We start from the raw sequence: 18,514 nt of genomic DNA on the forward strand, positions 1-18,514 counted from the left end.
GGGGAGACTATTTTGAAATAGACTTATAGATTTTTCCAATTGGTGACAATAGGACATTCTTGTGAGATAGACTTTGTTACTATTAAGCATTTTGTGAATGGAAATAAACTCATCATAGATACCAGGACTAAATTTTGTATATACGCCAGATGCGTGTTTCGTCTACAAAAGACTCATCAGTGACGCTCGAATCCAAAAAGTTAAAAAGGCCAAATAGAATGTGAAGTTGAAGAGCATTGAGGACCAAATTTCCTTAAAGTTGTGCCTAATACAGCTAAGGTAATCTATGCCTGAGGTAGAAAAGCCTTAGTATTTCAAAAAAAATTTAAATTTTGTAAACAGTTAATTTATAAATATAACCATATCAATGATAATTCGTGTCAGCACAAAAAGTGCTGACTACTAGGCTTGTGATACCCTCGGGGAAATGTCTACAAGGTGTCTGTATAAAAATAAATATAATGTTTTATTATGACTGATTAGAATATGTCTTACATTAAATTCTGAATAGCATGCTATCTTTACTTCAATGGCTCAGCACAAATTCAGTAATAAGTCTCAATAGGTGAAGGTACTTACCCATTCAAATGCCATAATTATTATTCAAGTCAATCATTTTATCTTCCAGAGATTGCAGTACAGTGAGATGGCAATTAACCAGTGTCAATCTGGTATAGACGATTCTACAGATATACCTTCTGAATTGTTTGACTTAGACAGAAGTAAACTTGGGAAAAAAGGTAGGTCTCAGGTTAGAGGTTATATGTATGTATCATTTATTGGCTAAACTTAAAGATATTAATGTAATTGTTGTCTGATCAGTAGCAAATAGTAAAGGAACACAGGAATCTGACTTTTTTGCTCTAAATGGCAATTTAAAGCATACATCTTATAGGATGATGCCTGTTTTATGCATCTGTCTCTAGGTGTGTCTGTCTCTATGTGTTTGTCTGTAGGTCTGTCTGTCCGTTCATCTATTCCATTTACATTTCCACACTTGAACAACTTTTTATCATCCAAATTTTATGAAACTTAATTTGTTGCTAAGAACCAAAACTAGCATATAGAGTTTAAATTTGGGCAGGAATCACTTACTGTTCTAGAGTTATGCCTCTTCTTAACCAGGAATCACTTACTGTTCTAGAGTTATGCCTCTTCTTAACCAGGAATCACTTACTGTTCTAGAGTTATGCCTCTTTTTAACCAGGAATCACTTACTGTTCTAGAGTTATGCCTCTTTTTAACCAGGAATCACTTACTGTTCTAGAGTTATGCCTCTTTTTAACCAGGAATCACTTACTGTTCTAGAGTTATGCCTCTTCTTAACCAGGAATCACTTACTGTTCTAGAGTTATGCCTCTTCTTAACCAGGAATCACTTACTGTTCTAGAGTTATGCCTCTTTTTAACCAGGAATCACTTACTGTTCTAGAGTTATGCCTCTTCTTAACCAGGAATCACTTACTGTTCTAGAGTTATGCCTCTTCTTAACCAGGAATCACTTACTGTTCTAGAGTTATGCCTCTTTTTAACCAGGAATCACTTACTGTTCTAGAGTTATGCCTCTTCTTAAACAGGAATCACTTACTGTTCTAGTTATGCCTCTTCTTAACCAGGAATCACTTACTGTTCTAGAGTTACGCCTCTTCTTAACCAGGAATCACTTACTGTTCTAGAGTTATGCCTCTTCTTAACCAGGAATCACTTAAACTGTTCTAGAGTTATGCCTCTTCTTGACCAGGAATCACTTACTGTTCTAGAGTTATGCCTCTTCTTAACCAGGAATCACTTACTGTTCTAGAGTTATGCCTCTTCTTAACCAGGAATCACTTACTGTTCTAGAGTTATGCCTCTTCTTAACCAGGAATCACTTACTGTTCTAGAGTTATTCCTCTTCTTAACAAAAGTGCAATTTTGTTCATTTCAACACTCTAACTTAAGTTTGTCTCTGCAAATTTCATGAAACTCATACACAAAGCTAACAACCAAAAAATTAAAACAAAGTTGAATTTGGGCAGTGACTCACAAACCATTCTAGAGTTATGCCCTTGGAAAATTGCAAACTTTTCAGTTAACACACTAGCAGTGAAATCAAAAAGTATTTTCATATATTTTAAGCCTGCTTGAGTTGGGTATTTTTGTCTTCAGACACGATCTTCTTACATTAAAACTTGAATTGTATTTTACAGTTGTCAATGCTAACCATGGTCCGGTAGCACAAGAGTTCTCTAAGAAAGGATGTCCAAGTGGCTTAAGAGCCACACTATGGGCTCAGATGTTATGTGTTGAAGTGGATGACGTGGTAAGATTCTAACTGTTTTAATACATTAAACATTTAATGTTTTTTGTGACATTTTTTTACTGTTTATTTCTTATACTTTAAATTGCCCTCTTTATGATATTCAAAGGGAAGATTTTTTTCAATACATTTCTAACAATTGTTATAATTTAAAAAAAGTAGATAAATCTTCTTAATTTTTATGGCTCTTGACCCAAGAAAATGTAACTCATGGAAAAACTGGGCTGTAATCAAGGATCCGGAAATTTTTTCAGCTAATTTCGGTCATTTTCGGATAACTTAAAAGTTGGTGCCCTTTTTCAAACAAAGATTGTGTGTATGCTCATACAGTCATACTCGTAGCATCAACGAACTTGTTTAACTGTTGCATCGCATTTACTTCAGAAATTTCCCTATCATTTTCCTTAAAATCGATCTTGAGCAATAAAAGGAAGGCAACAGTTTAAAAATGAAATGATTTTAATGACTCAAAACGATAAATTTCTCAAACTTCGCTTACGTTTCTTTCCATTTTGAAGACAAACTTATAACCGGATGTTTTACGACAATAGTAAAACGACCAATTCCGGACTCATTTCCGGGATTAGTTTTGTTTATCAAATTCACAGGAAATCGTCGGCTTTTTAACTGTTTTACCTTTAATAGTGTTTGAATATTAATTATAATAGTTGGACTTGTTTAATTTAGCATAAAATCATTTTGAAATTACGATTTAGTGTCTAATTTTCGGAAGAGCATTTCAAGCTTGCGTATTAGTAAACAAAGCACGTGTGTTTGTAGTGAATCAATATTTTGTTCTACGTAAATGAATTTAATTTTAAATCAGAATTGACAATTGTCTAAGCTGAGAAAAGTAATTAAATAATGCAGACAGATGTTATGAACTTTTAATTTCTTTAAAATATTAGTTCTGAGCTTGTGATCAATAGAAAATTTAATTACAAACACAGGTAAAGAGATTAGCGATCATTAGCCAATATTTCCCCGAGGCAAATTTACTATAGTTATTAGGATGGCCCTCAGGATTATAACACTTTACTGGAGGGGCAGTTTTATAACAGGAAAAGGATAACAAACAAAAAATAAGTTCAAAATGGCGATTTAGACAATGTTAGAAACTCGATCTCAACGAAATGACATTAAATGACCGAAATTGTTTCTGTAAAAAAATAAAATTTGTCCTAAATCCCAATTACTCATTTAGGACAAAATACTTTCAGTTTAGGTCAAGACTGCCATATATGACCGTTTCCGGACCCTTGGCTGTAATATATGTGACTGTTTTGAATTAAGAAGATCAGGCATGAATATTGACACTAAGTCAAGTAGTTGATTTGAGAATGAATGCATATAATGTATTATTGTATAGCAATATAATATTTCCCACAGAACGCAACCAAAAGTTAGCGTGCAATAAATTTTAATATTGCACTAGTGCAATGAATTTTCAAAATTCATGACGTCATCAGCGTTTAAATCTTAGTTTAAACCAATTTTTACTGTCAAATATTATATTGCTATACATTAAAAGGGTTATTGCATGAATATTGGGGAATATTGTCCCTCGTAGAACATATATTGCACTCGCAAGCTCGTGCAATATAAAATTCTACTCGGGACAATATTCCCCAATATTCATGCAATAACCCTATAATATTATTCTTTTATTCACAATATAAGATATGTAGTTTTTGGCTCTGGTTCTGACCAATGCTAATAAACTAAATATATATATTTACATGGGATAGTGACTATAATATCGTTGTTGTTACCAATTATGTAAATCAATTGTATCTGATTTTTTTGTCCTTTATGGGCCCTGTAATTTTGGAAATAAAAATATTCTATTCTATTTTATAATCAATTAATCATGTAACTTAATGAAGCAGTTGCTGCAATGGTTTGAATGGTTCCAAAAAAAACATTGATGTAATTGAATATAAACATACCAATACTTATTTTAGGACAAACTTTTCTATGAACAGTTGAAGACCAGTGTATTATATATATAAGCATACTATTACTATTTTAGGATAAACTATACTATGAGCAGTTAAAGACCAGTGTATTACACCATGACCTGTTAGTAGACAGCTTACTGTACAAGGTAATATCACATGTTTCATTGATTGACTGATTGGTGTCTGTGTAATGTCCAGTGTTTATACCTAGTTAAATGTCCAGTGTTTATACCTAGTTTTAAAAATGTCCAGTGTTTATACCTAGTTTTAAAAATGTCCAGTGTTTATACCTAGTTAAATGTCCAGTGTTTATACCTAGTTAAATGTCCAGTGTTTATACCTAGTTAAATGTCCAGTGTTTATACCTAGTTAAATGTCCAGTGTTTATACCTAGTTAAATGTCCAGTGTTTATACCTAGTTAAATGCATATATTCAGAATAAGAATTTGTTAATGTTAAATTTGCATTACATTGCTTTATAATTAACTAAGGACACATTCTTTACAATAAGTTTGAATCAGGAAACAAAAGGAGATATTTTATGTCTGATAGTATCACATGAAGTTATTGTTAGATACATCCATTTAATTTTAATTTCTTTTTTTTATAGGATGTCAAGCTTACAGCTACAAATGATGACCAATATTTTGTGTTTGAAGATTTTCTTTATCAGGTTAGTTTATAAATGTATTCAGTTCTTAGATATTTATTCTTTTGTGTAAGTGTACTTCTTATAGCCCAACAGGACCTTTAAGCCATATGAACCATTTCCTATCATTTACTGACCAGTATCTTGCTGGTGTGACACAATATTTTATATAACTGGTATATGCAATAGAATATTAAAATATCCTCTAAATACTAAAATTCATCATTTACTGTCAACTGACCAGTATCTTGCTGGCGTGACACAATATTTTATATAACTGGTATATGCAATAGAATATTAAAATATCCTCTAAATACTAAAATTCAGCTGGAAATTGTTCATACTCATCATGACCTAATTTTTTGGTTGGAATTTAATATAATCTTTTTTCTATTTTAGAATTATTAGAAAATTTAGAAAATATAAGAATATCTGAAAACTGTACTTTAATCATAAAACCTGTTTATCAGAAACAGTTATCCTTCTTTTGATGAATTGGCAAAACCAGATTTGTATGTTGTAAAACAAGGATGGTAGGATTAGTTCAAATTATCTGCTTCTTATGAGTTCTTTACTGGTAAAGGGGATCTTAGGTTGTCTTCCTTCAATCTGCTCAGTTTTCCACATTTTTATCTGTAATGCTTTTATCTGTGTATCTGATTTTTGTTATGTAGTCATACATGTATATGTCATTAGAAATTACAAAACACATTCGAACTTAGTTTCAGTGGAAGGATTTTTGGTAAAGGATTGAACCATAGATATAGATAATTCCTTAGAAATCTATTTTTTCTGTAATACTGGATCAATTGCTACACATTCATATAACTGCAGATATTTTTTTTGTCAAAGACGAAGATATGGCTAAAAGAATGGTTTAAAATAGATGCATCAGGGATAGGATATATTTTGATGAATTTTATGCTAACATGTATAATGCCATACAAGGGTTAACACATCTATTGTATAAATAATAGCCAGTGGATAAATTTGTATTACATATGCTACACCTACAGAATGCTTGTATAATGTTGTTTGTTTGTCAGTATTTATGAGGTACTTACTTGAGTTTGAGATTTGTTTATTTTTGAAAAAGGTTACTGTAGATTCATTTATTTTTGTGGGTATCAATTTTCATTGATTGAGGAAATCTTGCATTTAATATTTAATTTCATGGTTTTGCCAAAATCAGCATATAAACAAATGGAAAACTTATAAATCGGTAAACATTTTAATTTGTGGTTTACATGTACTCATGATATACACTAAAATTGATATGTCACAAATAATAATAAATTCACAATATCTCATTTTAATATGTCCATACTTTATGTAAATAGGTTTTGCAACTATTCCTTTTCATAAACAGTAATATTATTTTTATTTCAGGTTTTATTACCATTCTCCAGAGATACCTTTGTGCTAAATCATTTCTCACAGAACAGTGCTACACCCCCTAAATCATATATCCGTGGAAAGTTAGGTGTGGAAGAATTCTCTGTTTTATACCCACCTAATGGGGTCATTCCATTCCATGGATTTGCAATGTATGGTAGGTTGCAATGTTAATTATATTAAAGTACTGCAGATACATTTATTTTTGTGGGTATTAATTTCTTGGATCAAGGAAATCTTGTATTTTCATGGATATTTTACAATTTTGTGTTTTTTTCTAAGTCTTTATACAACCCAATAGCAAATTTGTGATTCATTAAAGACTCTAATTCCTGGTTCACCCGTACCAACTTAAACCACGAAAATTGGTATCCCACGAATAATAATGAATTTATGTGATTATGAATAATGAATGCCATGTGAATAATGATTATGGACTTTCCGATTTGATTTTTCTCTGAGTTCAGTATTTTTGTGATTTTACTTCCACTATATTCAGAATAAACCAGAAAGATATTTTGTGGGAAGTAACAGCTTTCTTTGGATCTAAAATGTAATGGCTAATGCATATTGTATATGTTTAGAAAAGCTAAAAGAAATTAAAAAAAAAATCAGCCTTATTGTACTTGTACATATCCATCTCATAGGGTTCTTCTGACCTTGACCTCAGTTTCATGGATCACTGAAAGTGTTTTAAAGTTTATATGCTGCTTAATCATTGTTAACATAAGTTCAATCTTGATCAGTAAAGAATATGAGTCATTTCAGCATGTGCACTTTTTGTTAAAAAAATGTAATTTTAAATAAAATGTCGCACACATATTTTTATAAAGTGATATAAATTTCAAAATATTTCAGCAGAAGTTAGCAGATTTGATAATACTTTTTTTATTTTTTTGCCACAATGAGGTTTGATATATAGCACTTAATCATTTTTACAGAAAAACTTGTTTTAAAGATTATTTACAGAGTGGTGAATCTGAAAAATATACTGCTGGTCTAACCAATGTCTGAAATACTTGTATCAACACTTTTATCTAAATGTCAAGTAGATTGTACATTATTTAAATTAAAAGTTTCTTATTTTGTTTCTTCTTGTGAATCACTTGAACTAAATAAACTGAAGACAGACTAAATATTTGAACATTTATATTGGAAAAAAAACCAATTTGTTGACAGAGCTAAATATTTATTGTTAATTTTTAAATCTCCCTCCTCTGGTTGATTGATTGATTGATAATTTTGTAATGTCCAGTCATATGCTAGATTATGACACTACTCCCCCTGTAAAGTCTGTTCCAAATAGATAAGAATAATTGTTTTATTGGAGTTTTGTATAAAAAGCATAATACCAAAATTGACAATGTTATTGTAGAGTTTTATATCAGAGGGATGACAATTATAGACTGTGCATCTGCATTTTGTGTAGTTACAAATGAAAAGTATATACTGCTGTCCACCAAGTGTGTGTGTTCATCTGTAAGAACACAAAGGTCTATAACCTCAATCTTAATCAGTTAAGGATAAGTAATATACAAACTCATTTCATTTATTTGAATGGTATTTCTGAAGTTCAGAATCCTCAGTTAATTGGAAGTGTAAGTCAACCAGAGAGCATTGGTCATTTGGTACAGATAATTATTGATGCAAATAACAATTAAATTGGCTCTTTCAAGGACTCTATTGTTTTTTCTTCTGTAAACAGCACTGAAATAGATTTCCAATGATTAGGTTTCAGATAAGAAATAGAAAGTTTAACCAAGTCAATGTCTGAATATTTTTATTCTGGTAGAATTTCCAACATATTACACTTTTTAATAGTATTTTCCTCGAATTATCAAAAGAAATTTTGAGGATTTTGTTTTAATGATATTAAATTTTGTTGGTTTGAACGTCTTATTATTTACCCTTTAAAATCTTTAACGATGTTGGTAAGATATTTTGAAGGTAATTTCCAAATGTATTAATGCTGTATGTTGCTGATATTGCAGTGTTATCAATTGTGATAATTATACAATGACCTGCTGTATTTAATTTGATATCATGATTTGGGTGACTTGTTGTCATACAAAGACATGCTTTTCTTTTATTTATGTCATGATTTTTGTGTTATTTTGACATTAAAGGACCAATGCTTAAGTTTAGTTGATGTCAAGTTTGTTGTGTGTCTTTTGTTGTATAAAGATTCCCCTCAGTCTATAAATGTCACTATTAAACCTTGGAGTCTAAATAAATGCTGACTTAAGACAAATATATTCTATAGACAAGTTTCTCCTATAATAAGATAAGATAGATTTGTGAATCATAGTCTATAAATATCATTTAATATAATATACTTCAATTGATATATTTGCCTTTATTAATTTCCACTTTCATATAATACCAAAGAAATGGAAATGAATAGATTTGGACAAGCATACTAATAATTCATTTTGATAGCTAGATTTACACAACGTATATAATACATTTTCTAAAGATGTCTCTCTTGTTATGTCATGAGTGTGATATAATTGAATTTATATAAGAAGTATGACCTTATTGTATACTGGTGGATTGAAGTATTAAAGCAACCCTCCAGATTTTGTATAAGAAGTATGACCTTATTGTATACTGGTGGATTGAAGTATTAAAGCAACCCTCCAGATTTTGATTGAATATGTACCTTTGACCTAAGACTATATGTCTATGGTCAATTTGTAGATTAAACTTGGCATAACTTTAGTGACAATAATTATAAGAATTTACATAAACCAATCTTATGGATTAGATTCTGACAACTATAAGGGTTTTACATAACCTTTGGTTAACGTCATAATGTAATTTACTTTTATTACTTAAAGCTGAACAGATCGATTTCATGGTGTTATGTCTATAAAATGAAATGAGAAGAAGGCAATCTTAACATTAAACTGTAACAAAAAAGATATTTACACAGGAAATCTTGTCTTTCTTTATTACCATGCTTGATATGTTTATTTGTACCAATAAAGTTCAGATTGATGTAGTATCAAATAGAATTAATTAATGCAAAACTTGTAGATATAATATCAGTCAAAGCCATATTAGAAATATAGGAACATCTTGACCTACAATATAATAAGTGATGTTATACAAATCATACTAGTATAAGACATACAACTAATATTTTATTAAAATACACATTAATTGGTATTTTTGTCGAGCCTGCAACTTTTGTTGCAGAAAGCTCGACATAGGGATAGTGATCCGGCGGCGGCGGCGGCTACGGCGGCGGCGGCTACGGCGGCGGCGGCTACGGCGGCGGCGTTAGCTAACTTCTTAAAAGCTTTATATTTTAGAAGGTAGAAGACCTGGATGCTTCATACTTTGTATATAGATGCCTCATGTTACGAACTTTCCGTCAGTCACATGTCCAATGTCCTTGACCTCATTTTCATGGTTCAGTGACCACTTGAAAAAAAAGTTAATATTTTTTGTAATGTTAAATTCTCTCTTATTATAACTAATTGGATAACTGTATTTGGTATGTGCGTACCTTGCAAGGTCCTCATGCCCGTCAGACAGTTTTCACTTGACCTCGACCTCATTTCATGGATCAGTGAACAAGGTTAAGTTTTGGTGGTCAAGTCCATATCTCAGATACTATAAGCAATAGGGCTAGTATATTCGGTGTATGGAAGGACTGTAAGGTGTACATGTCCAACTGGCAGATGTCATCTGACCTTGACCTCATTTTCATGGTTCAGTGGTTATAGTTAGATTTTTGTGTTTTGGTCTGTTTTTCTCATACTTTATGCAATAGATCTTCTATATTTGTTGTATGGAATGATTGTAAGGTGTACACGTCTAGCGGGCAGATGTCATCTGACCTTGACCTCATTTTCATGGTTCAGTGGTCAAAGTTAAGTTTTTGAGTTTTGGTCTTTTTATCTAATACTATATGCCATAGGTCAACTATATTTGGTGTATGGACATATTTTATGATCTATATGTCAGTCGCGCAGGTTTTATTTGACCTTGACCTCATTTTCATGGTTCATTGCTCAGTGTTAAGTTTTTGTGTTTTGGTCTATTTTTCTTAAACTATAAGTAATAGGTCAACTATATTTGTTGTATGGAAGCATTGTTAGCTGTACATGTCTGCCTGGCATGGTTCATCTGACCTTGACCTCATTTTCATGGTTCATTGGTCTTTGTTTTGTTATCTTGGTTAATGTTAAGTTTATGTGACAGTCTTTAATAAAGCTTTATACTTAGGACTATCAACATAATATCAATCATAAGTAAAGAAGGCGAGACATTTCAGCGTGTGCACTCTTGTTATCTTTTTTTTTAAATATTCAAATATTGAGCACCTGCTAGAACTTAATAGGAAAATCATTTTGGTTTTTTGTTTTCTTTAAATTTGATTATTTGCTAAGCACTATTTTTCTTCTAAATTTGGTTTCTGAAGGCTAGAAATTTTCAGCTTGTAATTGTTAGTAAAAACTGATAGATATAAAAAAGAAGATGTGGTGTGATTGCCAATGAGACAACTCTCCACAACAGACCAAAATGACACAGAAATTAATAACTAAAGGTCACTGTATGGCCTTCTTCAATGAGCAAAGACTCTTTTTGACTGTTTAGGCTGAACAAAAGAGAGCATTTAGTACTCTTTTTGACAACTAAAAATAGCTGGTTCAAGCAATGTCCAATTTAATGAATACAGTGGCTATATTTGTATTCTCAGAGTTATAGTTTCTGCATTCATAGTAATAGGTGAACTAAGAATTCAAATCGTTAAAAGAAAGATAAATTTTCTAAGAGTCATATATATATTAATATATATATAGATATATAGAATTTGACAAAATAATTAATTAAAGTATCAACAAAAATTACATCTTTCCTTCAATGAACAAAAAATGGTTCCTATGTCATTGTACTTTAATTCACTGATGTTTTTTGTCACATGTAATGAGGAGTTTCACAGTGATTGTTTTATTGAAAAAATGTTTAATTTAACTTTGAAAGAACAATAATTTCTAAGATTCTGTGATTGCTTCTAAGGGGACGTTTATATTGTCAGTTGTCAATTATTTTCACCTTATGAATAAGACAGCCCATAGCAGATATTGTATTAGAAGATGAATTAGTAGATTACGTAATACTGTGTGTTTAAATTAAATGTAACAATTTGAGTAAGGTTACATTGCCACTGGTGGTATAATTGGAGAGCTGTGAAGTCTATTGACATTTATTGGATCTTGCTTGTTAAAGACAGTTAGATATAACTTGACATTAGCACAATATGTATGATCAGGGAAGTATTATATTGACGTCAATAATTCCATCATTGCTTGTCCATGGTATGATGTTCTATTTTTGCCCATTTTGAAATATTTTGTTCAGCCTGTGGTAAAGTTATTTGATGGTTCTCTCATCTGAATTGTTTGTTTCACATTTTGTCATGTCAATGCCTTTTATAGAGCAGAGCTGACTAACCAGCATAGATTTTTCTCATTGTTGAAAGCCATACAGACCACTTTAATTGATCTTATCCATGCTGTTTTGTCTCAAGTAGATAGGTGGATGATATTGGCAATTGACAGTCATAACATCTTCTTATTTTCATATAAATTGTAAATTCTGGTATACCTTATTTTAAATTTTTTTCTTATGATGGATGGCATCAAGTGTTTAACATCCAGGGGTTTTTGCTGGACAATATGAGAAACGAATCTTATATTTTAGTGCTGATTTAGTAATTGTTATAAAAGAGTAATGCTATGAGAATTTAGAATGTAATTTCTTATTTATTTGATTCTTCCCTCTTTATACATTTCTAGAACAGTTAAAATAAAATTACAAAAAATATACATTATTTACAGTAATCTCAGTAAAGTTATCTACATTTAGTTAAAATGGTTTTAAACTTATAAACTAAACCAATTGGATAAGGTATTTATCATGTTCATTGCAGTATGCAAATGATTCATTGAAATAAATTATTTGTAACTGTACCTTTAATTTTTGCTCCATATGTTCAAATTTTATGTAGATTCTGTTCCACCATCTAACCAACAATATTGATAAGAAGATGTGGTATGATTGCCAATGATACAACTCTTCATCCAAGTCACAAAGTATAAAAAGATAACAATTATAATTCAAAGTACCGTCCCTCGCTCACACTTAACAGCAAGCTATAAAGTGCCCCAAAATGACTAGTGTGGAAACCATTCAAACAGGAAAAAATAATGATCTATATGAGAAACAGGAAACACCTGAAACTCACCAACAAACAATGACCACTGAAAAACAGGCTCCTGACAATGTATTGTTTTCTATATATATTCTTAATCATATTATGCTACTTGTATTTGTTAGTGGTAGTAAGTAACCAAGAATCAATCAATCAATTTTTATTTTTTTTATTATTTCAGTTGCTCCTTTATGTTACTTATATAATGATCCAGTGATATTATACTACGTGTTCAGAGAGATCTACACTCGCTATTTCTACAGATTACATAGTATATCTTCTCATCACCAGGTATGTACTATTTATAGACATGATAGATACAGCAGATTCCTTCCCCTCATGATTACCATTTTATGTGAATTGGGGAAGGAATTATATTTCCATGCATACTTGATGTTATGGTTTTCACAAATTTTGTGTACAACCCTTTTGAAAGTGTGTTTACTTAGTTGACTTAAATTTGTATAGTTGTGACTTTATTTACAATTAGGTGTGTATAATATATTTTGGTTGTGAAATTTTTGCATGTGAATGAATGGTTTGGCTTTAATTTCAGCTTTAAAAGATTCTTTCCAACCTGAATTATATAAGACATTTAATTAGTATGACCATTCTTATATTCTGTTATCACATGGTTATATATCAGTCTTAAATATCTTTTAAGTCATTTTTGAAAACTTATTATTGTGAAAGGTTTGTTTAATGAATTTAGATAATCAAACAAATATTAATAATACAATCTGTAATTTTTCTGGCAGGGAATTGTTGCACTGAGCCTGTTATTTGAAGTTTTACTACAAACCCATGAACCCGAGTTGTTTTTCCATCTTAAGACAGTTGGATGCCAGCCGTAAGTTTTTTTTTCAATCATTGTATATCATGATTTCTGTATCATATACATTTGTTATGAATGAATATATTCTTTGTGCGATGCAAGGAGTGTCAGAGTTTCATCGGAGACAATGATTGTCAGTTTTGTTATTTATGATTTTGCATGTGGCATACTTAGCCATTCCTAAGAGAACAAATAATTTTCCTTAAAGGATTGTCAAAAAGAGAAAAACAAGAGAATATTAAAAAAAAGTTAAAAAAGTAACCAGACAAGGACAAATTAGTTTGTACGAATAGTGTTAAAAATGAAATCATATGGGAAGATGACAAAGTATTGTCTGAGCAGTCTTAGTACAAGGACATTTATCAACATGAATTGTCATATATGTTAAAACAGTTTTATTGTTCACAATGTACATATGTGATCTTTTTTCTGATGAAAAGGATTTTGTGTAGCTCTGCACATATAGTGTCTGTTATAATCCTGTAATAGGTTTAGAATTAAGTAAATAATATTACATATAGATAATATGATATAAAGAACATATGGAACATGATAATATTTAAACAGAAAAAAGGAGTTACCCTCAGTGCTTAGAAATAAATTAATAAATGGGTGGACAGACATTTCCATGTGCAAAACAGAAAATGACAACAAAATACTTAAATAAAACCTTGAATTTTAGCATTATAAATCCAACCAAAACTGGATTAGGGGTTAAACTCAGACACTCCCTGAGCTAGAACAAATTTAATCTAATCTAATGATGGACAGAAAATTGATAAATTATTGCTTAGCCTTTGAACACACCCTGTTCATCTTTGACACAAATGTTCTGTAAAATAGATAACTAAGCCATGATTTTATAAGAGCCCCAATTTCACTAAATTTAATTAGTAGATTTTCATCCAAATTTTTGAAAAAAATGGGGTGGCAGGGAGGATTTTTTATTTTATTTTTTATACCATATCAAACTATCATGTTACGTGTTCTTAATAAATGCAAGAGTAATAATAAGCTTATATCATGTATGTTCATGTATAAGGAATCATACATAATTAATATCTCTTATTGGCAACCTTTGTTCTACATGTACATGATGTTATGGTTGCTTTAGAAATCTATGTTCAGTAAACAGCAACCATGTGGAGAAATGCTCTCTTGAGCTGGACTAACTACACCAAATTAATTTTGCTTTCTTGTTGTCCCCATAAAATGAAGCAAATATACATTGGTATGCAACTCAAGGATTATGAGTACAGAATAAAATGAAAACTTAAACAGTGTTGAAAATAAAAAGATTCTTATGCATGATGCAAAAATAACAACAATGTAAAACATGAACTTAACAAAAAGAAGTGTTTAAAGACACTATTGAGGGTATTGGGACAGAGGTTGTTTGCTGTTTGTCAACAAAAAACAATAGCCTTGGGTAAATATAAGTGTATGTTTGCCGACTTTTTTAACTCAATATACAGTAAAAAAATCTAACAAGTTGGTGCTTGTGTCAATTTTTTTAAGTCAAGGATTTTTTGTACCAATGTGATCCATAATTCTTGCGCTTTGGATATCATTCTGAAATTCACAGTTCAAAATTCCTGACACAAAGTCATTGACATTGTACAGTATCAATAATAAATTACTCGAAGAAATACGAAAATCGTAATTTGAAACAGGAAGTTTTGAATGAAACGAAATTAATGTCTGTTACCGGTTATATAAATGAACAAAAAAAAATTAAAAATTCTTGGCTGGACAATTTCAGAGAGGCGGGCAGGGATGAAATCTATCTAATTAATTTTAATTGGCCTAATGGTAAACAGCAACCCATATCAGATATTTTATCAACTTGAGAATATATATATATATATATATTAGAATATGGTGTTGCTGGAATTTTTTCTACATAAAAGTTGCAGTCATCTCTCCTACTGTTAGGTTAAGTTCTCAACCTACCCTCACGGTTGCTACTGTTATATAGCAGTATTATTTGGTGTTCTAATTATGACAGTTAAAAAATTTACCACTTTGAATCAGTTTAAGCTTATTATATACTGCCTATTAAAAGGATACATTGTATTCCAGATTGAAAATAGCTTTTAAGTGGTTAGTGAGAGCATTTTCTGGTTATCTGTCCAGTGACCAGGTATTGCTGCTATGGGACAGAATTTTAGCTTACAACTCATTAGAAATCCTACCAGGTGAGCAAAACTAGAATTTTTGGTAAGTTTAAATAAATTTATGTATTAATCTGTATGCATTGTAAGATGTTGCAATTAGTTAAACAGTACTGTAATTTGTAACTCTGATAACAGCAAAATTTATTTTTGTAAATCTTTATCTTGATTTTGTTATACTTGATTTTTATGCCCCACCTACGATAGTAGAGGGGCATTATGTTTTCTGGTCTGTGCCTCCATTTGTGCGTCTGTTCGTCCGTGTGTCCGTTCGTCTGTTCGTCCTGCTACAGGTTAAAGTTTTTAGTCAAGGTAGTTTTTGATGAAGTTGAAGTCCAATCAACTTGAAACTTAGTACACTTGTTGCTAAATGATATGATCTTTCTAATTTTAAAGCCAAATTAGACTTTTAACCCCAATTTCATGGTCTAATGAACATAGAAAATGAAAGTGGGAGTTTCAGGTTAAAGTTTTTAGTCAAGGTAGTTTTTGATAAAGTTGAAGTCCAAACAACTTGAAACTTAGTACACATGTTCCCCATGATATGATCTTTTTAATTTTAATGCCAAATTAGATTTTTTACCCAATTTCACGGTCCATTGAACATGGAAAATGATAGTGCTAGTGGGGCATCCATGTACTTAGGACACATTCTTGTTAATGCTTATGTCTAACATCAATGAAATTTTCCTTTTCCCTCATATAGAAGATTTTTTTTCAGGTGAATGTCATTAACAAAGGTTAATTATCTATTTGAGTTTATACTAAATAAAAGTATTGGTATATCAACAAATAGCAGCAATATAAAAGTGCTTTAATATGAAACTCTTGCAAACTTTAAAAGAACTGGCCTTGATAATGAAGAATATACATGTTAACCTTTTGTTTGATTAATATCTACAAGATCTATTGTTTTTCAGTGCTAGCTGTAGCCATTTTCTCATTTAGGAAAACGAATTTACTGAAAGTGCAATCTTATAATGCAGCAGAGGTAATTATCTTTTAGAAGTACACAAGGATAGAGGCAATCTCTACAGAGTTCAATATCTTCAAATTGAACACTTTCTTTTATTCTTTTATTGAAAGAGGTTTTGTATTACTATTTACATGAAGTAGGTACGCTATGCATTACATTGTTCAAACGTAGGTAAATCATTAATGTAAGAATAAAAGAATGTAAATAAAATAACTAAGCATGTCTGTTTTTTTTAAATAGAAAATTGTCAATTTCGTTTTATTAGAGGAAAGTGTGCAGTTTATAAAATCTCTTTTAAATTAATGGATTCATGCTAATGTTTTATACAAACAAACATCTAATGGGAGAAATTTAATTATTTTCATAGCAGGTTATGTTATAAACTCTTAAAAGGTTGAAAATTTTGTTTTAAACCAGATCTCACATCACAAAACATTCCTCTAGTTTTGCTGGCTGTGTTCGTCTTTCTAAAGCAAACAAAAAAATTGACCAGTCATTCAACAACAAAAAATCAATTTATTTAGAACTAAACGTAAAAGCTTCTACAGAAATATGATATTTATATACATTTTTCAAGCTCTCAATCTGATAGAGTCTATTGAAGTATCTTTTTAAATACGTTTTTTTATTATCTATTTAGCATTGTTCCAATAACAGAAAGAATTATCTTTCAGGCTTTTTATAGTACTAAACAGGATCTTCCAACATGTCCTCGTGGAATTTTAATTGCATTGTGTTAAGAAATATACAGAAATGATGCATTTCCTTTTTGTAGAATAGGAAATTTGTTCTTCCAACCTTACAAGTTCTTTATTTTTGAAGTCCAATGTGTAAGAAAGTGCCAACATTACATGTTCGTCTATCATGCTAGACTATGACTGTAGTCCACCCACTTTAAAACGTTTTCTTCTCTTTCATTTTGTTTTAGCAAAACAACCTCTATTTTAATGTTTCTCTTCTCTTTACAGGCTGTATTAGCAGATCTAACAACATTACAAGTTATTCCATTGATACAGCTCAGTTTGTTCTCCAAATGAAACCAGTTTAAAAGTGATGTCATCATGGTCTTATAATTCTTTTGAAAACTACACATGTGAACTTGATACACATATTTATATATTGGTATTATTTATGTTTCTATTATGAATGATTTTCATCCTGATTTGAAAACCAGCAATAAAACTGTATCACATATAAGGATTGTAACACAAGTCACAAATTTGTTAAGATATTTGTAACAACATTTAACTTGTATTTGATGCCATTCATATGTCCTCCTTGTCTTTAGATAATTCACAATTATACAACATCATGGAAAATTGGGAGCACTCAAAATGATTTGTCAGGAATTTGAAATACTGTATATGATATCATGTCTTTTGTGATTACTACAGAATTGATAATCTGTACCAATCTTAAATTTTATCTGTTCCATTGTGAATATCATATTACATTGAAGAAAAGTTTTGACATAACCATATTAAGTTACACACCAAAAAGCACTATAAACCATCCTTATAAGAGATTGTTTTTAATAATGTTGAACAATGATTTTCTTTATGTTATATCAAAAATTAATGTTATGTCATTTGAAGGTGTAAGTTGTGGTTCTGATAATAAATGTTTAATCACTAGATTTTTCATTTTTTCTTAATTAATCTGCCTTTTGTAAACTTTTTGGATTATTATTCAAACCTTGGACACACAATATTACTGGAAGAGTTAGGTCTTTCATATTCTGATGTATTTGGATGTTTCTCCCTTTATATATCTGTATTTCAGGATGATTGATTTCCTTTTAAACATTGATAGTTTTGTAATTTTTAGCTCACCTGTCCCAAAGGGCCAAGTGAGCTTTTCCCATCACTTGGCGTCTGTCGTCCGTCGTCGTCTGTCGTCGTCGTCCGTCGTCGTTAACTTTTACAAAAATCTTCTCCTCTGAAACTACTGGGCCAAATTTAACCAAACTTGGCCACAATCATCATTGGGGTATCTAGTTT

The 18,514-nt window shown here is 30.7% G+C and overlaps 1 protein-coding gene across 2 annotated transcripts in view; it reads left to right on the forward strand.

Annotated features, from left to right (window-relative positions):
• LOC143084911 (TBC1 domain family member 19-like) overlaps window positions 1-18,150 on the forward strand; it is a 32,466-nt gene extending 14,316 nt beyond the window's left edge. For both annotated transcript variants that reach the window (XM_076260973.1, XM_076260974.1), the window contains 10 exons: window positions 629-740; window positions 2,189-2,301; window positions 4,331-4,405; window positions 4,870-4,932; window positions 6,298-6,460; window positions 12,711-12,820; window positions 13,288-13,379; window positions 15,447-15,562; window positions 16,459-16,529; window positions 17,483-18,150. In XM_076260973.1, coding sequence (XP_076117088.1) covers window positions 629-740; window positions 2,189-2,301; window positions 4,331-4,405; window positions 4,870-4,932; window positions 6,298-6,460; window positions 12,711-12,820; window positions 13,288-13,379; window positions 15,447-15,562; window positions 16,459-16,529; window positions 17,483-17,551 — 984 coding nt within the window. In that variant the 3' untranslated portion in view covers window positions 17,552-18,150. The remainder of the gene's footprint in view (window positions 1-628; window positions 741-2,188; window positions 2,302-4,330; window positions 4,406-4,869; window positions 4,933-6,297; window positions 6,461-12,710; window positions 12,821-13,287; window positions 13,380-15,446; window positions 15,563-16,458; window positions 16,530-17,482) is intronic.
• Window positions 18,151-18,514: the final 364 nt, after the last annotated feature.

This window comes from Mytilus galloprovincialis, chromosome 8 (genome assembly GCF_965363235.1).
Source record: "Mytilus galloprovincialis chromosome 8, xbMytGall1.hap1.1, whole genome shotgun sequence".
Classification (NCBI taxonomy): domain Eukaryota; kingdom Metazoa; phylum Mollusca; class Bivalvia; order Mytilida; family Mytilidae; genus Mytilus; species Mytilus galloprovincialis.